Below are 23,478 nucleotides of genomic sequence, written 5' to 3'. Positions count from 1 at the left end.
TCAACCTGCCCTGACATCTTCCTCCCCCAGCGGGATCTCTGTTTGGTCCACTTGCTCGCTGCGGTCTGGTCCTCCAACGGCGGGATTTGGTCCTCCAGGCCGGGGGTGGGGGGGGGGTTTGGTCCACCAGGCCGGGGGGGGGGGGCTGGATTTGGTCCTCCAGGCGGTGGGGGGGAGGGGGCGGGGTTTGGTCCTCCAGGCGGGGCGTGGGGTTTGGTGCTGCAGTGCGGGTGGACGGGGTTTGGTCCTCCAGGCCGAGGGGCGGGGTTTGGTCCTCCAGGCCAGGGAGGTGGGTTTTGGTCCTCCAGTCCGGGTGGGGGCGGGTTAGGTCCTCCAGTCCGGAGGGGCGGGATTTGTTCCTCCAGTCCAGGAGGGCGGGATTTATTCCTCCAGTCCGGAGGGGCGGGGTTTGTTCCTCCAGTCCGGAGGGGCGGGGTTTGTTCCTCCAGTCCGGGGGTCGGAGTTTGGTCCTCCAGTCCGGGGGTCGGAGTTTGGTCCTCCAGGCCGGAGGTGCGGTGTTTGGACCAGCAGACTGAGAGGGCGGGGTTTGGCCCTCCATTCCGTGGGGGAGGGCGATGTTTGGTCCTCCAGGCGGCAGGGGGAGCCCGGCTCTGGCGAGCGGTGTTATTTTGGCTCCGGTTTTCGGGGTTTCTGGAAGGTTCCGGTGGGTTTTGGCCTCGGGTCTGAAGAATGGGTCGGAGCAGGAGCCGTTCCCCCCGGAGAGGTCAGTGAGTGGGGAGAAGATGGCGGCGAGTCTCCGGGATGGGGTCGGCGGCGGGGGGAAGAGAGAGACGGAGCCTGCTCTGCCGGAGACGGCTCTGGGGCCTATTCCCGGCTTTAGTGAAACTCGCAGCAGCGGAGCGCGGACCCGGACTATCCACCGCCCCCTCCCCTCCCCATCCTCCGCCCCCTCCCCTCCCCATCCCTCTCCCCATTCCCCCCTCTGCCCCCCCTCTCCCCATTCCCCCCTCTGCCCCCCCTCTCCCCATTCCCCCCCTGCTCCACCCCTCCCGCTCTCCGTCCCCCGCAGCAGAGGAGATAGGGAGAAACTGTTCTAATTGATGGAAGGATTGAGAACGAGAGTACACCAAAAGAAGCAATAGTAGTATCTACTCTGCCCCGACCCGTCACAATTTATCAAACCACCTCTTCTCCAAGGAGAACAGTCCCTACTTCTCCAATCTCTCTGCCTAACTGAAGTTCCTGATCCCTGAAACCACTCTCGTGAGTCTTTTCACGCAGCGAGTGGTTAGGATCTGGAATGCACTGCCTGAGATCATGGTGGAGATATGGAGATTCAGTGGAGGCCTTCAAAAGGGAATTAGATTGTTATCTAAAAAAGAAGAATGTGCAGTCTTATGGGCGAGGGCAGGGAAATGGCACTAGGTACATTGCTCAATTGGAGAGCTGGCACTGGAAAATGGCCGCCTCCTGTGCTGTGACGATTTCTGTGATGGCCTTTTTCCCAAGACAATGGAAAATGGTGATATCAGTGAAAACTATATTGATGGGAACTGACAGAACATGGAGTGGGTGCAATTACTTCATTGAAAGGACGACTGCTAGGACACTGGATTTGATCTGATGTGTTTACTGCTGCAGTTGAGTAACATGGGAAGCAGTCTCTGATTGTTAGCATCAGCTCTCTTTCTATGGCACAGTTCACCAAGAGCAGCTGCAAATTGTGGCTCCAGTGTTCCCAAACAGTCATGCCCCTCCCTCAGCCCACCCGACTGCTCTGACCCGACCCTCCCTAACCTTGAGCTCATCCAAACCTCTGCCACCCATGTTCTAACCTGTACAAAGTCACCCATTATCCCTGTGCTCACTGACTTACATTGGCCCTAGCTCCTTCAACACCTCCATTTCAAAATTCTCATCCTTTTGTTCCTCCATTACTTTGCCCCTCCCAATCGCTAACCTCCTACAGCCCTACAATTCTCAGAACCCCACGCTGCCCCAATCTGGTATCTGTACAGCCCTCTACTTCATTCAGCCGTGCCTTCAGGTGGCTGGGCCCTGAGCCCTGGAATCCCCTTCCTAAACCTCGCTGCCCCTCTACTTCTCTCTCCCCCTTTAAGGCTCCTTAACAAGCTTTGCCCCATGCCCTGTGTGTGGCTGAGTGGCTCTTAACGCTGCTGAGTAGCGATATGGGGCTAGTTACTACACGGATGGTGTTTAGTCTGTAGTACTGCAACACCGCCCCTCTATTAGCATTTACTTAATCGTTCATGTTTGAAAGGTTCTTAGCTTGGCACTTGGGTGTGTGGCTGCTGCACAGATAACAATACCAGCCCCAGTGAGTGTGTGAAGAAAGTAGTACCAGTATGTGTTCATAACCCTGTAAAAGCATTTCCAAAAAATTAATACCCCGCCTCCCCCACACTCCCTACTGCTGGCATCAGTAAGTTAGCTGTCAGCTTCTGGGGCTTTGGGGAGCAGGGACTTGTAACGGTTGATGGTTTTGTTAGCTTATCCTGAAGCACATTCTCACACACTGTGTGATGGAGTGTCCTCAGAGTCAAGGCCATGCTGATTGTATTGACGGTAGGACTGTGTGCTGTCTGTGGATGTTAAAAGATTCCTATCTGTGTGTGTACAGAGCGCCGTCGCTCGAGGTCGACGTCCAGGGAGAGGGAGCGAGCCAGGAGGCGTGAGCGCTCCAGGTCACGAGAGCGAGACCGGGAGCGTAGGAGGAGTCGCTCAAGGTCACCTCACAGAAGACGGTCAAGGTCTGTTCTGAGCTTGACAGGATACAGTATCCAACTTCAAATGGCTGGCTATTCTCTGCTTAACTTATCTTCACACTGACCTGTGTGCTTTTCATGTTAAGCGTTCAAACTGCTGAATTATATTTTGCTCTGTCTGTTCTGCTGCAGGTCCCCACGACGACATAAGTCGAATTCAATATCACCTTCGAGGCAGAAAGATCAGGAGTCAAAAGAGCATGAGATCTCGGGTAATTGTGAGTTCTTTCTGTTGGTTAAGTAAAGCTTGGGCCTGCCAACCCTTTGAATTTTGTGGGCTACTAGACCCAACTTCAACTGTGGCATTGCCTGATATTTGTGATGTCACCAGCACAGAGGCACAGGGTTTCCCTTTGCCACTGAACACGGCATGCAGCAGCACAAAGACTTGGCACGCTTTTGCCAGAATGCCACATGGTGCTGGAGCTGGGAATGTGGCGAAGTCAGACCCAGGCAAGGAAATAGTATTTCTAAGGGAGAACTTTGAAGGGTAGGTGGAGGGATCAGGGCCCATGGGAAACTGTACTGCTAATATATGGCTTAAATTAAGCGACCTGTCTTTAGATTGGATTCAGGAAAGGGAATTTTCATTTCCATTGACTGATGAGCTGTAACCCTGTAGAAAAAAATCAAACCGGGTTCCACTTGCTGACTTTGAGTCACAGAGTCGTTTACAGTGCAGAAGGAGGCCATTCGGCCCATCGAGTCTATGCCAGTTCTCTGTAGGTCAATCCAATAAGTTCCCATTCTCCCTGCTCTATCCCCATAGCCCTGCAACTTTAATTCCTTCAAGTGCAGATCCAAAATTCCCTTTTGAAATCATTCATCCTCTCCGTTTCCACTCCCCTCATGGGCAGTGAGTTCCAGCTCATTACCACTCGCTGCATAAAAAAATTCTTCCTCATGTGCCCTCTCCCTTATCCCTTACCCAAAATCTCAAATCTGTGTACCCCTAGTCCTCGTATCATCAGCTAATGGGAGCAGCTTCTCTTTGTCTACCTTATCCAAGCCTGTCAGAATCTTGTCCACCTCTATCAAATCTCCCCTTAACCTCCTTTGCTCCAAGGAGAACAACCCCAGCTTCTCCAACCTAACCTTGTAGCTAAAACCCCTCATCCCTGGAACCATTCCGGTAAACCTCCTCCGCACCCTCTCACAGAATCACAGTGCAGAAGAGGCCCTTCGGCCCATCGAGTTTGCACCGACACGTAGAAACACCTGACCCACCTACCTAATCCCATTTACCAGCACTTGGCCCATAGCCTTGAATGTTATGACGTGCCAAGTGCTCATCCAGGTACTTTTTAAAGGATGTGAGGCAACCCTCCTCCACCACCCTCCCAGGCAGTGCATTCCAGACCGTCACCACCCTCGGGGTAAAAAAGTTTTTCCTCACATCCCCCCCTAAACCTCCTGCCCCTCACCTTGAACTTATGCCCCCTTGTGACTGACCCTACAACTAAGGGGAACAGCTGCTCCCTATCCACCCTGTCCATGCCCCTCATAATCTTGTACACATCGATCAGGTCGCCCCTCAGTCTTCTCTGCTCCAATGGAAACAACCCAAGTCTATCCAACCTCTCTTCATAACTTAAATGTTACATCCCAGGCAATGTTACATTCTGGTGAATCTCCTCTGTAACTCCTCCAGTGCAATCACATCCTTCCTATAATGTGGCGACCAGAACTGCACACACTACTCCAGCTGTGGCCTCACTAAGGTTCTATACAACTCCAACATTACGTCCTACCTTTGTAATCTATGCCTCGATTGATAAAGGCAAGTGCCCCATATGCCTTTTTCACCACCCCACTAACATGCCCCTCTGCCTTCAGAGATCTATGGACACACACGCCAAGGTCCCTTTGTTCCTCAGAACTTCCTAGTGTCATGCCGTTCATTGAATACTTCCTTGTCAAATTACTCCTTCGGAAGTGTATCACCTCTCACTTTTCAGGGTTAAATTCCATCTGCCTTTTATCTGCCCATTTGACCATCCCGTCTATATTTTCCTGTAGCCCAAGATATTCAACCTCACTGTTAACCGCACGGCCAATCTTTGTGTCATCCGCAAACTTACTAATCCTACCCCCCACATAGTCATCTATGTCGCTTATATAAATGATAAATAATAGGGGACCGAGCACAGATCCCTGTGGTACGCCACTGGACATTGGCTTCCAGTCACCAAAGCATCCTTCTTTCATCATCCTCTGCCTCCTACAACCAAGCCAATTTTGAATCCACCTTATCAAATTACCCTGTAGCCCATGTGCATTTGCCTTCTTTATAAGTCTCCCACGTGGGACCTTGTTAAAGGCTTTGCTGAAATCCATATAAGCTACATCAACTGCACTACCCTCATCTACACACCTGGTCACCTTCTCAAAAAATTCAATTAAATTTGTTAGGCATGACCTCCCTCTGACAAAGCCATGCTGACTATCCCTGATCAAACCTTCCCTCGCCAAGTGGAGATAGATACTCTCCTTCAGAACTTTCTCCAGTAGTGTCCCTACAACTGATGTGAGACTCACTGGCCTGTAGTTCCCTGGCTTATCTCTACAACCCTTCTTAAATAGCGGCACCAGATTAGCTGTTCTCCAGTCCTCTGGCACCTCGCCCGTGGCTAGAGAGCGATTAAAAATTTGGGTCAGAGCTCCTGCGATCTCCTCCCTTGCCTCCCTCAGCAGGCTGGGACACAAATCATCCGGACCTGGAGATTTGTCCACTTTTAAGCCTGCCAACACCTCCAATACCTTGTCACTCCCTATATCAAGTTGCTTAAGAACCTCGCAGTCTCTCTCCCCGAGTTCGACACCTTCATCCTCATTCTCTTGGATGAAGACGGAGGTGAAGTATTTATTCAACACTCTAGCGATGTCCTCTGGCTCCACCCATAGATTGCCCCCTTGGTCCCTTATGGGCCCTACTCTTTCCTTGGTTATCCTCTTCTCGTTGATATACTTATAGAATATCTTGGGATTTTCCTTACTTTTATCAGCCAGAGCTTTCTCATATCCCCTCTTTGCTCTCCTAATTTCTTTCCTAAGCTCCACCCTGCACTTTCTGTACTCCACTAATACCTCTGCTGATTTGCTTCCCTTGTACCTGCTAAAAGCCTCTCTTTTCCTTCTCATCGTAACCGGAATACCTCTGGTCATCCATGGTTCTCTGGGCTTGTTACTCCTTCCTATCACCCTAGAGGGAACATGTTGAGCTTGTACCCTCCCTATTTCCTTTTTGAACACCCTCCACTGTTCCTCTGTAGATTTCTCCACAAGTAACTGTTCCCAGTCTACCTTGGCCAGATCCTGCCTTATTTTACTAAAATCCACTCTCCCTCAGTCCAAAACATTTTTTTGCAACTTGTTGATTTCTTTGTCCATAACAAACTTAAACTGTACCATGTTGTGGTCGCTATCGCTAAAATGCTCGCCCACCACCACCTCAGCCACTTAGCTGGCTTCATTCCCCAGAATTAGGTCCAGCACTGCACCATCCCTTGTTGGACCCTCTACATATTGACCTAAAAAGTTCTCCTGTACACATTTCAAGAAATCCACTCTATCTAAGCCCTTAACACTATGTCTATCCCCATTAATGTTGGGAAAGTTGAAATCACCTAATATAATTACCCTATTGTTTTTACACACCTCCACAAATTGTGCACGTATTTGCTCCTCAATTTCCCACTGACTATCTGGGGGTCTATAATAAACACCTAACAATGTGACTGCCCCTTTTTTATTCCTAAACTCTACCCACAAAGCTTCATTCGATGCCCCCACCAAGATATCATCTCTCCTTACTGCAGCAACTGACTCCTTAACTAATAATGCAACGCCGCCTCCTCTTTTACCCCCTCCCCTGTCTCGCCTGAAGATTCTATATCCCGGAATGTTGAGCTGCCAACCTGCCCTTACCGCAACCACATCTGTGATGGCTACTATATCACAATTCCACGTGTCAACCCTCACCCTTAACTCATCCATTTTACCTGTAATACTCCTGGCATTAAAGTAGAGGCCATCCAGCCTTGCCTTACTCCCTTGAAGCTTAATGCAGCTGTACTCCCTTTGACTTGATTGTTTTACTGTATTATGATGTGTCCCTATTCTCACATTCTGTGTCCCCTCCCCCTGCCGAATTAGTTTAAACTCCTCCCAACAGCACTAGCAAACCCGCCCGCAAGGATGTTAGTCCCGCTCTGGTTCAGATGTAGACCGTCCCACTTGTACAACCCACCTTCCCCAGAAACGGTCCCAGTGATCCAGGAATCTAAAACCCTCCCTCCTGCACCAACTCTTAAGCCATGTTTTCATCTGCGCTATTCTCCTATTTCTGAGCTTGCTAGCACATGGCACTGGGAGTATCCAGAGATTACAACCCGAGAGGTCTTGCTTTTTAGTCTACTGCCTAACTCCCTGAATTCTTGATGCAAGACCTCATCCCTCTTCCTACCTCTCAAGGGCCCTCACATCCTTCCTAAAGTGTGGTGACCAGAACTGGACGCGATACTCTAGTTGTGGCCTGACCAGAGCTTTATAAAGGTTCAGCATAACTTCCCTGCTTTTGTACTCAGTACAGAATTGTTACAGCTCAGAAGGAGGCCGTTCGGCCCATCGTATTTGCACCAGCTCTCTGAGCAGTTCTCTTAGTGCCCGTCTCTCTCTTTCTCCCCGTAGCCTTGAACATTCCTCTATTTATGAAGCCCAAGATCCCATTTGCTTTGTTAACCACTCTCAATATGTCCTGCCACCTTCAGATATTGATGCACTTGAACCCCCAACTCCCTCTGTCCCTGCCAAACTCTTTAGAACCGTCATTAAGTCTGTATTGCCTCTCCCTATCCCTTCTGCCAAAATGCATCACCTCCCTCTTTTCTACAGTAAAGTCAGCTGGAATTGCTTGTCTTTTGGCTAGAGTAGGATTGGGCTTTGGTTCAGCCATTGTATCTCTTGCTGACTATGTTGAGGCTTGCCGTAATGGCTGTCCTAGCGAGATACCGGGGGATGATCCGGACCTATGGGACAGTAACCTCAGTAAGGGAGCCAAGACCTTCAAAAGAAGAGGAGGGGAGAAAATTGAGAAAAGAAACTTGTCTATAGAGCAAGAGACCCAATTAGTAAGTGAGGTCATTATGCACGGTGAATTTTAAAACAATGAATAAATGTGACTGAAGGTTAACAGTACATTTTGAAGGTGCTCTCTCTCTGAGCTGACAACCGAGGACAAGCTAAATCAATGCATTAGCGATGTCCTACATCGTGGGCCCATCATACTGTCTCAGTAAAAACTGACACTGGCATCAAGCTGCTTTAATGTTTAGTGCAGTAGACTGTTGTTCAACAATACCTGTGCGTGTAAGACTCTGAAAATTGAAGATTGTTTCTTTTTACTTTAGAGGCTGACATGGAGGGAAAAACCGAAGAAGAGATTGAACTGCTGAAGGTGATGGGATTTGATGCTTTTGACACTACGAAGGTAAGTGTAGATAGTTCCAAATTGTTGACAATTCTGTTCCCTCAGTTGCAAGGTTGAGTTTACCAGGGAAATGAGGTTGGGAATGTCGGCACTGATCAGAACCTTTGCTCTCACTGAACATGCCAATGCCACTATCAGCTGGCAGTTGGCATTTGATGCCAGTAGATATAAGGTTTGAAAAATAGTATTAATTGGACTGAACTGGAAGGGCAGAAGGGTTTGGGGGTTTTGGATCACAGCATATAGATGTAATATATTTGGATTTTCAAGAGGCTTTTGATAAGGTGCATAGTAGACTCGAGGCTAAGGTCAGTGTATGTCGTGCCAGGGAACAAAACTGATAGCAATTGGCTACCAAACAAAAACAGCCCAGGTTAAAGGTAGCTACTTAGACTGGCAAAGGTTGGAATTCCACGGGATCAGTGTTGAGGGCACTGTTTTCACAATTTCCATCGACACTTTGGACTCTGGAATCCACAAGACGCACTGCAGCAACTCACCAGGACTCCTTCGACAGCACCTTCCAAACCCGCACCCTCTACAACTTAGAAGAACAAGGGCAGCAGATGCATGGGACCACGAACCATCCTGACTTGGACTAATTGCTTTTCCTTCACTGTCACCGGGTTAAAATCCTGGAACTCCCTCCCTAACAGCACTGTGGGTATACTGACATCACATGGACTGCAGCGGTTGAAGAAGGCAGCTCACCACCACCTTCTCAAGGGCAACTAGGATGGGCAATAAATGCTGGCCCAGTCAGCGAAGCCCACATCCCGTGAATGAATAAAAAAAAATCAGGTGCAATTTTAGAATTTGTTTAGTTGGGGGTTTGCAGTTAATGCTGAGGAAGAATGTGACATAAGTGCAAACAGACATTAATAAACTTATGGAATGGCCATATAATTGTCAAATTAATATTGATAAGTATGAAGTGGGAGTTGCTTGGATGAATGGCAGGGAAGAACAATGGGATCTGGGAGTACAAGTGCAAAAATCACAGGAAGTAATGATGCAGTTTAATAAGGCCCTAAAAAAACACACCTAGTACTGAGAAGCATATCTAAAAGGATATAATTGAAAAGGAGAGAAGTTATGTTTAACTTCTATAGGCCCTTGGTTAGACCGCACTTGGAGTACTGTGCACAGTTCCGGTCTCCATGTTACAAAAGGGATATAATAATGGGCTGGAGAAGGTGCAAAGAAGATTCATAAGGATGCTATCAGAACTGAGAATATATACTTATCAGGAAAGGCTGAACAGGCTGATGTCTGAGAAAAGAAGGTGGTGTGGTGACTGTTTGTGCTCTGCGATAATGAACGGGTTCGATTTGGTAGATGTGAAACAAACATGAGTCCGAACTAGCCACCGTGAACATAAGAAAATCACTAAATATCCAAAGGTTTCAGGGAGAACTTGTTGCTGGGGATCTGGAGTAGAACGTGGAGCTCATAAGACCATGGGCCAAAATTTTTGCGTGGCGGGCGTGCACCTGGAGTGTGAAATGACGCGCGTTGATGTTGGCTGCGCATGCTGACGAGTGATAGCTCGCTCGGTGGGTGCGCGCCGGAGTCGGAAGCACGCCCGCCGACAATTAAAAGGCCTGTTAAGGGCATTAAGTAATCAATTAATGTAAATTTTTTACTGCCCGCCCAACCTAACAATTGGCAGGCTGGCGAAAAGGCCAAGCAGCCTTTGCATTTTTTTGGAAACCTCATCCACGGACGAGATGAGGTTTCCAAAAGAAATAAAAATAAAATACAAACTTTAATTTTTCATTAATAACATGCCCCTTCTCATGTGACTGTCATATGAGGGAACATATTTTAATACATTTTTATTTTTTTATATATATATCTCTATCTCCGAGAGGCAGCTTAGTGCCTCAGGGAGATTATTTGCAGCGCTCACTCGAGCGCTTGCGCGAAGTTTGCACTCGACCTGCTTGCACTCCCCTCTTTTCTCTTCCCCCCACCCACACCCTTCCCAGCACAGGCACATTTCACGCTGGGCGCGCCTTAGTTGGCTCGCCATTGTGAAATCGTGGTGTGGTGCCAATTGCGGGTGGTGATCAGCTTCCCGACTGCCCCTGCCGAGCCCGCCCGCCAAGGGAAAAATTCTGCCCCATAAGACATAGGAGCAGAAGTAGGCCACTCGGCCCATCGAGTCTGCTCCGCCATTCAATGAGATCGTGGCTGATCTGATAACCCTCAACTCCACTTTCCTGCCTTTTCCTCATAACTCTTGATGCCCTTACTGATTAAAAATTTGTCTATCTCAGCCTTGAATATACTTAATGACCCAGCCTCTACAGCCCTCTGCGGTAAAGAATTCCACAGATTGACTACCCTCTGAGAGAAGAAATTCCTCCTCATTTCTGTTTTAAATGGGCTATCCGCTACTCTGAGATTATGCCCTCTGGTCCTAGATTCTCCCACAAGGAGAAACAACCTCTTAGCACCTACCCTGTCGAGCCTTCTAAGAATCTTATATGTTTCAATAAAGTCACCTCTCATTCTTCTAAACTCCAAAGAGTATAGGCTCAACCTTTCCTCATAAGAAAATCCTGCCATACCCAGGATCAACCTAGTGAACCTTCTCTGGACTGCCTCCACTGCCAGTATATCTTTCCTTAGATAAGGGGACTAAAATTGTTCACAATATTCTAGGTGCGGTATAACTAGTGCCTTGTATAGTTTACAAGACTTTCCTATTTTTATACTCCATTCCTTTTGAAATAAAGGCAACATTCCATTTGCCTTCCCTATTACCAGTTGAACTTGTATGTTAGCTTTTTGGGATTCATGCACAAGGACTTCCAAACCCCGCTGTGTTGAAGCCTCCTGCAGTCTTTCTTCATTTAAATAATATTCAGCTCCTCTATTCTTCCTTCCAAAGTGCATAACCTCACATTTTCCCACATTGTATTCCATCGGCCAAGTTTTTGCTCACTCACTTAACCTGTCTGTATCCCTCTAGACTTCACCACTTGCCTTCCCACCTATTTTTGTGTTATCCGCAAATTTGGCCATAGTACATTCACTTCCCTCATCTAAGTCATTTATATATGTTGTAAATAATTGAGGCCCCAGCATTAATCCCTGTGGCACTCCACTAGTTACAGGTTGCCATCCCGAAAATGCCCCCCTTATCCCAACTCTGTCTTCTATTAGTTAGCCAATCCTCTATCCATGCAAATATGCTACCCCCAACACCATGGGCTCTTACTTTATTAAGTAGCCTTATGTGCCTTTTGAAAATCCAAATATGTTACATCTATTGGTTCCCCTTTATCGATCCTGCTTGTTACCACCTCAAAGAATTCTAATAAATTTGTTAGGCATGATTTCCCCTTCATGAATCCATGCTGACTCTGCTTGATTAGATTATGCATTTCTAAATGCTCTGCTATTACATCCTTTATAATAGACTCCAACATTTTCTCAATGATGGATGTTAAGCTAACTGGCCCATAGTTACCTGATTTTTCCCTCCCTCCCTTTTTGAGTAGGGGTGTTACATTGGTAGCTTTCCAATCCTCTGGGACTTTTCCAGAATCTAAGGATTCTTGGAAGATTACTACCAGTGCATCCACCATCTCTGTAGCTACTTCCTTTAATATCCTAGGCCTTTAGCCCCTGTAGTTTCCCTAGTACTTTTTCTCGAGTGAGTTATTATATGTATTTCCTCCCCACTCCCTCCTTTGCCAGTTGATTAGTTAGTATTTTAAGAATGCTATTAGTGTTTCCTACCATGAAGACTGAAGCAAAGTATTTATTCAACTCCTCTGCCATTTCCATATTCCCCATTATTATTCCCCCAGCCTCATTCTCTAAGCGGCCTATGCTCACTTTGGCCTCGCTCTTCCTTTTTATGTATTTAAAGAAGCTCTTGATGTCCATTTTTATATTACTTGCAAGTTTACCCTCAAAGTTTAGTTTCTCCCTCTTTTTTTGGTCACCTTCTGTTGGATTTTTAAACTTTCCCAATCTTCTGGCTTACCACTAATTTTTGCCACATTGTATGTTTTTTTTTCTTTCAATTTGATACTATCTGTAACTTCCTTGGTTAACCATGGCTGATTTATCCCCATCCTTGAATTCTTCTTCCTCACTGGGATGTTTCTTTGTTGAGAGTCCCTGCTACTACTCGTTCAGGCAAGCAGCATAGATAACAACTTGCATTGATATCGCGCCTTTGACTCCCAAGGCGCCATCAAACAAAATTTGACCCCAAGCCAGGTAAGGAGATATTGGGGAGGATGTGCAGAAGCTTGGTTAAAGAAGACGGCTTTGGGGACATCTTAAAGACGGGAGGAGCAGTTTCGAGGTGAGGAGGCTTAGGGTGGGAATTCCAGATCTTAGGACCCAGTGGTGGAGTGATTAAAATCAGGGATGCTCAAGAGGCCAGAGTTATTGGAGCACAGATATCTGAGGGTTGTGGGGCTGGAGGAAATTAGAGATAGGGAGGGGTGAGGCCATGGAGAGGTTTGAAATCGAGGATGAGAATTTTAAAGGCCAGTGAGCACAGGGGTGATGGGTGAATAGATTTTGAATGAGTAAAGATACAAGCAGCACAGTGATCTTATGTTTATGGAGGGTAGAATGTGGTAGGCTGGCCAGCAGTGCATTGGCATAGTCAAGATCAGCAGTAGCAAAGACCTGGATGAGGAGCAGATGCGTTGAGGGAGGGTAGTCACAGGGGAGGAAGTAGGCAGTTTTAGTGATAGCGTAGTTGGACATTCAGATATGACACTGAGGTTACAAACAGACTAGTTCAGTCTCAGACAGTTATCAGAGAGACGGATGGTGTCAATGACTAAGGAACAAAACTTGTGGTAATAGCTTTGGCTTTCCCAATATTTGCAGGGATAAAAAATTTCTGACATTTGGCAGAATTCGGATTTTTGGTATCTCAGAATTCCACCCTTGGAATTATTCTGCCTGGTCTGGGGGAGCTGTCACTCAGTGTCTCTCTCGCTCTCTCTCTAACCCACTCGCTTTGAGGAGCGCACCCCCCCCCCCCCCCAGTCGTTGCTGCCGCCATGTGCAGCCTGCAGAGCATGCTCCTGCGCTGGGCTGCCTCCCTGGTGCTGTTTCTTTTGCAGGAGCTGGTGCAAGTTGGCTGGATGTTCTTGCCCAATCCAAGGCCCCGTTACCAATGGAGAGACTCGGCCCTGACCCAACTGCAGGCTTGACTTCAAACTCCGACCCTGGGAGCGAGAGATATCTCAACCAGCCATGGTCTCAGCCACATCCTCCCTCAGCAGCAGTCGCCGCTCGCACTGCCTCTGCCTTGGCTGACTCGGGACCCTGGTGCAAAGGGAGCAAACAGTGGCAGCTCCCCCTTCCCTGGCTGTGCAGATCTAAGTGGCACTGGCCAAGGAGGAACCATAGCAGCCCATGGGCAGCAGGGAGGATGTGGAGCGGCGACTGGAGGTTCAAGGGGTGAGGAGGCACTGATGGAGTGGCTGCGGGTCGGTGAGTAGCAGGGAGGGAAACGGGGACGAGGCCTGGGTCAGCAGCCAAAACACACATGAGGAAAACTCGAGTTACGCAGGCCTGGTTATAGAGCAATGATTAGGATGCATAAAGTTGATGATGTAAGCAACATGGAGTCGGCAATATAAAAACGACAAACTGTTGTTCAAGATCGGAAGCAGTGTGGTGCTAAACTTCTAACTTCTGGTGATGGAGGGGACCAGAAGTCAATCTTTACTCAGCTTTGATTTATTCACAAAGTAAACATTACAAGTGTATAGCTCCCTACTTGGTGCCCCAGCATCAATAAGTATCTCTTTATATGTACTCAAGTGATAACTATCCTCCGCTGTTTATCCTAACGCTTAACATGCAGCGGGTAAGTGAAGTCCAGAAGCTGTTTGAAAGGTAGTGTATTGGACCCATGATAGAGGGGTTTCCATGGGAATGAAGATCAGCGGGTTTACAGATTTGGTTGCAGAGAAGAAGTTGGCAATCATCGTGAGATCTCGAAGCGGTAGAGGAAGGTGTTTCTGCCCAGGAGCGTAAATCTGTGGCCAGGGACCAGACTGGAGCTGAAGCTGAAAAACCAGTCGGTTGGTCGCAAGCTCAGCAGGGATCAGCTGTGGTGGGAGAACCTATGCGAGCTGATCAAAGTTAATTGAAAATGCAAATACCAAAGGGGTAGCTGAGACACAGCAGCTGAGTCTTGTGGTGTGGTGTGGTCCAGTGCAGAAGCGTTGTCTGCATGTCCAGGAATTTTACAGTCAACTTTGAGAAAAGATCCAGCGCTCACTGAGGAAAGCTGAGATGGTTAGGGAGTGGGCAGTGGCAGTTTAAACTGGTACTTGTAGTTAGGGTAAAATGCATTCATTAATGGAGAGAGGACTTATTAAACAATGGAAGAGAAAACTGGGGAGAAAGGTAAAAGGATGGCACTAGATTGTCAAGGACAGATGCACAATAAAGGAACTTTCTATGGTGATGACTGCCCAGAAACATTTAAGGGGAAGCCAGATAAGCATGAGAGAGAGTAAGGGATAGAAGGATATAGTGAGCGGATGAGATGAAAAGGGCTGCAAAGAGGCTCGTGCACAGCATAATCTCCTGACATGACCATTTGACCAAATAGCCTGGTTCTGTGCTGTACGTTCCATGCAATACATTTCAAACTCAAAGCAAGTGCAGTACAATCTCGATAAACCAACAGCAACAACTTGTAGAACATGCAAGCAAAACACTGTGGATGCTGGAAATCTAAAGAAAAAATGTTGGAAACAGCGTGCCTGGCAGCATGTGTAGAGAGAAAGAAAAACAGTTAACATTTCAGATCGACTTCTAACTTTTCTCAGTTCTGATGAAAGGTCACAGACCTGAAATGTTAACACTGTTTCCCACTCGACAGATGCTGCCTAAGCTGCTGAGTATTTTCAGCATTTTGTCTTTTTAAGTATTGTTTTTATATAGTGCCTGTAATGTAACAGAACGACCCAATGTGCTTCTCAGGAGTATTATAAAGCAAAATGTGACACTGAGCCATGTGGAAATATTAGGACAGATGACCCAAAGGTACTTCAATGATTAGTTTTAAGGGGTGTCTTAAGTGAGCGGTAGAATCAGGGAGGGAATTCCAGAGCTTGGGGCCCAGGCAATTGAAGGCATGGCCACCGATGGTGCGGCGATTAAAATTGGAGGCGCTCAAAAAGCCAGAATTGGGTGAGATCCCCGCAGGCTGGAGTTGATTACAGAGATAGGGAGTGATTTGAAAACAAAGATGAGAATTTTAAAATCGAGGCATTGCTAAACCGGCAGCCAGTGTAGGTCAGCGAGAACAGGGGTGATGGGTGAATGCAACTTGGTGTGAGTTAGGGCATGAGCAGCAGAGGTTTGGATAACCTCACGTTTTCAGAGTGTAGAATGTGGGACATCTGCCACATTGCATACGGATAGTCAAACTAACTCCAAGTCGGTATGTTCTGAGCCACTAGAGGGTGATGTTGACTACGACAAGCAGGTCTACTAGTATCAATTTAACACTTCAGTCAATGATATAAAGTAAACAGCTCTTTTGGAAAGCAAGATACATTCAGTGACAGTATTTTCTGCCTGCTCTCTTCCACCATTTTGTTTTAATTTTGGTTTTGATGGATTTTTTTTTAAAAACCCTGTAATTCCATTTTAAATGCACTTTGGAATAATTTGACCTTTGAAATGTTAGTTGTCTTGTGGTTTAACAATTAAATTAGTACCACTGTGCTGATGAACTTGAGTTGACTGCTGTCATGTCGTAAGATGTGGGTGAGGAAGGGATAATCAGATACATGTTCCCCAGTGAGTGCACTTCAAAAGTACTTCTTAGCTGTAAAGAGCTTAGGGACATCAAGAGGTTGTGAAAGACACGAGACAAACACAAGTTGGCTCTTCAGAGTTGCTGCTCCTGATTGCTGTTCACTGATTCCTACTGGATGTGTGGGTAAGGAACGTGATCAGCTAATCCCTCCAGTGCCTCCTAACTTGTCTACCTGGTGGCTGTGACCTGCGTGTGGAAAACGGGGTTATTTGCACAAGGTACCATGTAATTACCGGCTTGTGGATCGAAGTCCCAGCATGGATTCTGCCTCTGGGAGAAGGCGCAAGAATGTGGCCTAAACATTTGCCTCAATTTTAAAATCATGCTTCTACGTGCTTTCTTACTATAACTGGATTTAGCTATCTGACTGTTGTTTTATTTCATACACATCCACACACTTTCCCTTTGTTTCTTTCGGAATAGTCTTCCCCACCTTTTACACTTCATCCCTGCTATTGCAGCATTCCTTGTTCTGGAGTTCTGGATCAGGATTTAAGCTGATATCCAGCACTTTTGAACGTAATTGAAAATTGGCTGGATTCATACAACATGTGAACTAATGGGAATCCAGCCAACATTAAGTCACATTCACACACTAAGCGTAGCAATGTTTAAACCCATTTAACTCTGGGCTCAGCTCAGAAATGTTAGGGCCTGAATAGAACATGGTTTGATGCAAAAGGAAGCTACTTTAGCACACTACATCTATGTTAGTTAAAGTGGTGTGTGCAGTTTGGGATTTCCACGTGATAGGAAGGAAGCAATAGAGAAGAGTTCAGTTGCTGATTCAGTAGGATACTGTCTGGTGTGAGGGAAAATTGAAAAAAAATGAAAGGCCTAGAACAATAAACAGATTAAATGCAAGCGATTCGGCCCAGACAACATCAGAAACTGTTTTGTAGAGGTTTGTGAGGCAGTGAAATGCTTGTGATTGAAACGGAGACCATGCTAACATTGAAGAATCAGCTCAATAAGGGCTTAAATGGGAGGGAATAAAGGGATAAGGGAAGAGAGTGGACACAATATTAGAGAGACTGCTCAGTTGGAGAGTAAACGGCAACTCAGGCTGAGCTGGGTGGCCTGTTATATGTAATTGTGTGTCTGCCAGTTTTGAAGCAGTGTGCCATATTTAACATGCTGGGAGGTTGGATAGGGTGTAATCTGGAAATCTTTTGCTAGCAAGCAAGGCAAAGAAACTTGCACCAAGGTGACACCTTTGCAATCTCCACTTTGGCACTTGCACAAACTGAGTACCATTGACATTGTTTAAAGGTGTCTGCTGTGGCTCAGTGGGTAAAACTCTGAGCCAGCAGGTCGTGGGTTCGAGTCCCACCCTGGAGACTTGAGCCCAAAAATCAAAGCTGGCACTCCAGCATAGTACTGGGGGAGTGCTGCACTGTTGGAGATGCTGTCTCTCAGATGAAATGTTACACTGAGGGAGGCCCTCTCGGGTGCATCCTACTATACCACTTTGAAGAGGAGGAGGTGGTTACCCTGGTCAATATGTAGCCCTTAGCAACATCTCAAGAAACATTATCTGGCCATTGTCACATTGCTGTTTGTGGGAGCTCGCTGTGCACAAATTAACCTCCACGTTTCCTACGTTACATGGTTAACATTCTTTGATGTTAACATGGTCTCCGTTACAAACACAAGCTCGTTTGTATTCCAAACCTCTGCGAGAAAGTTTCTGCTGTTGTTTCTCCTGAACCTCTTGCATTTAACCTGATATCTTGTTTTTTTCAACTGTCCCTGGCTGTACAGTGTTTTAGGACACACTGTGCTCCTGAAAGGTGCTATATAAATGCAAGCCTTTTCACTGCTGGCACAAAAAGCGTTCCGTTTTTGAAGAAAGTCTGTGAGTGTATTTTATATTTTGTTTTGCTCTTTGAGGTGACTGATTAATCAGTCAAACACTTTGCAAGTTGAGCTGAGCATTAAAGGAAGTTTGCACAGTCGGGGTGTGGTGTACCTCACAGCAGTTGGGCAGTATTTGGGAAACCCCATTTAAAGGTTTGTTTGTAACTGATTGCCACTGCATTTATTATTAAAATGGTAGAGTGACACAGCGTAGAAGGATGCCAAAACAAAAACAAAAATACCTGGAAAAACTCAGCAGGTCTGGCAGCATCTGCGGAGAGGAACACAGTTAACGTTTTGAGTCCGAATGACCCTTCAACAGAATTAAGTAAAAATAGAAGAGAGGTGAAATATAAGGTGGTTTAAGGAGGGGTGGGACAAGTAGAGCTGGATAGAGGGTCAATGATAGGTGGAGATAACCAAAAGATGTAACAAGTCAAAAGAGAGATACGAAAATCCTGACAGAGAGAAGAGCAATACTTCTTCAAGGTAGGCATTCCTTGAAGAGAAGTGGCAGTCAATTAAGCACTAAGATAAAAGCAAAAAATTGTGGATGCTGGAAATCGAAAACAAAAACAAAAATATCTGGAAAAACTCTATCCAGCTCTACTTGTCCCACTCCCCCTTAAACCAGTTTATATTTCACCTCTCTTCTATTTTTACTTAGTTCTGTTGAAGGGTCATTCGGACTCGAAACGTTAACTGTGTTCCTCTCCGCAGATGCTGCCAGACCTGCTGAGTTTTTCCAGGTATTTTTGTTTTTGTTTTGGATTTCCAGCATCTGCAGTTTTTTGCTTTTATCTTAGTGTTTAATTGACTGCCACTTTTCTTCAAGGAATGCCTACCTTGAAGAAGTATTGCTCTTCTCTCCGTCAGGATTTTCATATCTTTCTTTTGCCTTGTTACATCTTTTGGTTATCTCCACCTATCAGAGCTGGATAGAGGGCCAGTGATAGGTGGAGATAGCCAAAAGGACAAAGAGGTGTTGAAGGTGGTGATATTATCTAAGGAATGTGCTAATTAAGGGTAGAAAGCAGGACAAGTAAGTTACAGATAGCCCTAGTGGGGGTGGGGTGGGGTGAAGGAATCGAAACAGGCTAAAAGGTAGAGGTAAAACAATGGATGGAAATACATTTAAAAAATAATGGAAACAAGTGGGAAAAGAAAAATCTATATAAATTATTGGGGAAAAATGGGGGGGATCGGAAAGAGGCTGGGGATGGAGGAGAGTTCATGATCTAAAATTGTTGAACTCAGTATTCAGTCCGGAAGGCTGTAAAGTGCCTAGTCGGAAGATGAGGTGCTGTTCCTCCAGTTTGCGTTGAACTTCACTGGAACAATGCAGCAGGCCAAGGACGGACATGTGGGCATGAGAGCAGGGTGGAGTGTTGAAATGGCAAGCGACAGGGAGGTCTGGGTCATGCTTGCGGACAGACCGAAGGTGAAGGAATCAAAGCAGACCGCTTTGCAGAACACCTTCGGTCTGTCTGCAAGCATGACCCAGACTTCCCTGTCGCTTGCCATTTCAACACTCCACCCTGCTCTCATGCCCACATGTCCGTCCTTGGCCTGCTGCATTGTTCCAGTGAAGCTGGAGGAACAGCGCCTCATCTTCCGACTAGGCACTTTATAGCCTTCCGGACTGAATACTGAGTTCAGCAATTTTAGATCATGAGCTCTCTCCTCCATGCCCACCCCCTTTCCAATCCCCCCCCACCTTTTCTTTTCCAATAATTTATATAGATTTTTCTTTTCCCACCTATTTCCATTATTTTTAAATAACTGTATTTCCATCCATTGTTTTATCTCTACCTTTTAGCCTATTTCGATCTCTTCTCTTCACCCCACCCCCACTTGGGCTATCTGTACCTTGCTTGTCCTGCTTTCTACCCTTAATTAGCACATTCCTTAGATAATATCAACACCTTTATCCTTTTGTCTATGACATCTTTTGGTTATCTCCACCTATCACTGGCCCTCTATCCAGCTCTACCTGTCCCCCCACCCCCCCGCCCCCTTAAACCAGCTTATATTTCACCTCTTCTATTTTTACTTAGTTCTGTTGAAGAGTCATACGGACTCGAAACGTTAACTGTGTTCCTCTCCGCAGATGCTGCCAGACCTGCTGAGTTTTTCAAGGTATTTTTATTTTTGTTTTGGATTTCCAGCATCCGCAGTTTTTTGCTTTTATACTAATTAAATCTTATGTCTTATGAGGAAAGGTTGGAGAGACTGGGCTTGTTTCCACTGGAGTTTAGAAGAGTGAGGAGTAATTTGCTTGAAGTATACAAGATCCTGAACGGCCTTGATAAGGTGGACTTGGAAAGGATGTTTCCACTTGTGGGTGAGTCCAGAACAAGGGGGCACAGTTTTAAAATTAGGGGTCACCCTTCTAGGACCGAGATGAGAATTTTTTCTCTCTGCGTATTGTGTGACTTGGAACACTCTGCCTCAGAAGGTGGTGGAGGTGTGGTCATTGAATATTTTCAAGGCAGCAAAAGATAGGTTCTTGTTAGGCAAGGAAATAAAAGGTTATCGGGGTTAGATGGGAATATGGAAATCGATTCACAAGATGATCAGCCATGATCTCATTGAATGGCGCAGCAGGTTCGAGGAGCCGAATGGTCTACTCCTGTTCCTATTTCGAATGTTCTTATGTAAATGGCTAAACAGGTTTGAGGCCTGAATGGCCTCCTCCTGATCCTAATATAAAGAACTGAGGGTCTTTACGATAAGGCTGGGCACTGATGCTGGTAGTAGGTCTACATGATCTTGGTTTATAAATTGGCATTCTATTGTGGATAGCTGGGGTGCTTTGTTTGAACTACCCAGACAGCAAAGCTGATGGAGGGCCTTGGAGTGAGTGTGTGTTATAGACCTGGTTTCCTGAACAGCTCCACATTTCTGATCAAGCCACTGTGGTGGATTTTGAAAGCAGCAGCGCACACCCAGGCTAGTGAAAATGATATGTGTTACGTTTTGCCCTGGAGAGATCCACGTGCTGGCTGCGGCCGAATGAGAGATGAAAGAGGGCAGATTTGATGCTGTGACAATTGCAATGCATGTACTGCATATCAGGACTCCAGCCTGATAATTGAGCATGCTTCGAGGCAGATAATACTGAATTAGGGGTCAGAGTCATATAAGTGTGATGTTTGCAGACACAGTCTTGTCTTTATTAAGATTTCGTAGTTGAAAATCGGTTCCTTTAATGGAATTCCCCAACTTGCGTTCTTCCTGCGGCAGGCAACTTCTGGTATCTCATCCAAAGTAGCCATTCTTTGTGTACATATGAATTAGGAGCAGAAAATGGGCCACTCGGCCCTTCGAGCTTGCTCTGTCTTTCAATGAGATCACGGCTAATCTGATTATAACCTCAACTCCACATTCCCACCCACTCCCAATAACCTTTCATCCCCTTGTGTGAAGCTAGGCAGAGAGTTTCAGTGTGCAGGAGCGCCCAATCTCCGCACAGAATCACCTGCCAACAGGGCAGCGTTAAGACCTGCAGGCCGTTGTATTTTTTTAGACTTCCTATCCTGAAAGTGGTTACAGCGCTGAAGGGGCCCAGGATGAGAGAGGCTACCTCAGCACAAACTGCTTTGAACTTGAGACAGCCTGTCTTGTGTGTGCTTCATAATGGCACTGGGTGATGTCCACTGGCATCGGGAAATTTGAGAATGCGGGTTCTAACTTGTGCGTCGACCTTTGTTTTTCAGGGCAAGAGACTGGATGGCTCTGTTAATGCTTACGCTGTTAATGTGCAACAGAAAAGGAAATATCGGTGAGCAAGTGGCGGGATTCATGGGCCAAGACACGATTGAAACATGTTGTAATTAAGTCGATTAGTTTTAATATTGTCTCAGTACATCTATGATGCAGTATTGCGATTCACCGTCTTAGATTGATCCAATCACCACGACCTGCGTGCGATTAAACTTTCCGAATACGCTTTTGTCACAATTTAAAAAGAAAACCTCTGAATTGTTCTGCTGGCTGCACAATGTGAAAAAATTTCACGGAGCATTCCGATTTAACAAGGCCCCAATCAAGGCACTGGAGAAACTGCGATTGATTATTTCTTGGCAGTTAATTAGCACATGATTTCACAATCCTTCACTCCAGGCGCAGGCATCAGCGCACATTGAATTATTGAGGCCCACAAGCTACTGGAAGCCAGTGTGCAGCTTGCAAACAGTAACCAAAATCCCAGCCGGTATGCAAATTACCAAAATTATGTGAAAAGACTATGCAGCCCCCATGTCACTTCAGAGAATTATCAGGCACTCCCCAGGGGTTTATGTTCCGCTGATTCCCTCGCTTCAATTGCCATCTTGAAGTCACCACTGAGCATTCATTTTGTGCACAGTGGTGAGGGGAGTGATCACCTTTAGGTAGACCATGTTGGGTCAAAGCTTTCTCACCATTCTGCTGCTGATTCAGCATCCCGGAGTTGCAAAGGCCCCTCCCAGACATGAGAAACAGATCCACATAACAAATACAGCAACTTAATATAGCCAGTTAGTAATTGTTGTAAATACCGCTGCAAAGGGATACTGTATATATTATTTCAACCGTTAATATAAACTCAAATAGTTCACACAAATCAGCGTCCTTATTTGAATTAGAGCTGTTTGCATCAGGATTGTCTTAAAGTAGTCATTCTCAATCGCTTTTCTTATTCTTGTGCAGGCAGTACATGAACAGAAAGGGTGGATTTAACAGACCTCTGGATTTCATTGCATAACTCCTTTTTGGCTTGTAATGGCATGATGATAGCATGTGATGTTCTTTACACTGTGGCCGGGGCGACAGCAGCCATTCCTCATCTGACATAACTTCCAGGCAGAGTCCTGCATTGTTTAGTTTGCACCCCAGAGTAAGGCACTGTTGGTAGGATGATCTTCAAGCCTGTCAGAGAAGGTTTGACTGCATTTGTGATGTTTATTCTGTATATTGTTTTCAAATTACTGTACTATTAGCAAGGAATAAAAATACAAGGTGACAGAAAAATTCTGCAGATTCGTCAATGTCAATAAAAAAGCAAAGTTAAGTTCACATTTTGGGTTTGCACCTCTCCAGCATTGACCTGTCTTCTGAACTGCCTTTTTATTTTACATCTCCAACATATGCAAATTTGCTGTTGGGGCTGGAAGCTGTGACAGTCTTCAGCTCAAAAGAAATCCCAAGCACAGCACATTTGTCCATTCTTAATGGTCAGGGTGCAAGTTTGCTTTAACAAATTGAACAGTACACTTCTGATGTGCCAGCCCCTGTAAGTTTAACGATGCAGCCACTTTAAAATTAACAGCTACTTCTGGAGTCAAATTCCACATCATCAGATGGAGGTTATTTTTTAAACTTCATTCTTCTTTGGTTTGGATTGGCAGCACACTGGAGTTTCATGCATTCATTCTTTGGATCCAGATGCTAGCGTTTGCCTTGACACTAGCTGAGTTTTTTCTGGCAATTATATATGCAATTCACTCCAGATTTTACATTTCAAAAAAGCCCTATCTGAAATTTTGTGGACTTCTGTATGTTGCAGTGCG

General features: G+C 46.0%; 1 protein-coding gene across 1 annotated transcript; it reads left to right on the top strand.

The window, feature by feature from the left end:
- The first annotated feature begins 422 nt into the window (after positions 1 to 422).
- snrnp27 (small nuclear ribonucleoprotein 27 (U4/U6.U5)) lies at positions 423 to 22,939 on the top strand. The gene is made up of 6 exons (XM_078565808.1): positions 423 to 724; positions 2,603 to 2,732; positions 2,880 to 2,959; positions 8,156 to 8,235; positions 21,646 to 21,710; positions 22,619 to 22,939. Exons 1-6 carry the CDS (start codon positions 691 to 693, stop codon positions 22,671 to 22,673), a joined length of 444 nt encoding a protein of 147 aa, XP_078421934.1. The 5' UTR covers positions 423 to 690; the 3' UTR covers positions 22,674 to 22,939.
- Positions 22,940 to 23,478: the final 539 nt, after the last annotated feature.

Source organism: Cetorhinus maximus, chromosome 20 (genome assembly GCF_964194155.1).
Source record: "Cetorhinus maximus chromosome 20, sCetMax3.hap1.1, whole genome shotgun sequence".
NCBI classification, from domain to species: Eukaryota; Metazoa; Chordata; class Chondrichthyes; order Lamniformes; family Cetorhinidae; genus Cetorhinus; species Cetorhinus maximus.
Note: the sequence above shows the minus strand (reverse complement) of the source record. Positions and strands in the feature narration are given on the sequence as shown.

Coding starts and splice junctions, on each gene's coding strand:
- snrnp27 (XM_078565808.1), top strand. CDS start 691: ATGGGTCGGAGCAGGAGCCGTTCCCCCCGGAGAG. Junction 2,733..2,879: donor CCTCACAGAAGACGGTCAAG/GTCTGTTCTGAG, acceptor GTTCTGCTGCAG/GTCCCCACGACGACATAAGT. Junction 21,711..22,618: donor CAACAGAAAAGGAAATATCG/GTGAGCAAGTGG, acceptor ATTCTTGTGCAG/GCAGTACATGAACAGAAAGG.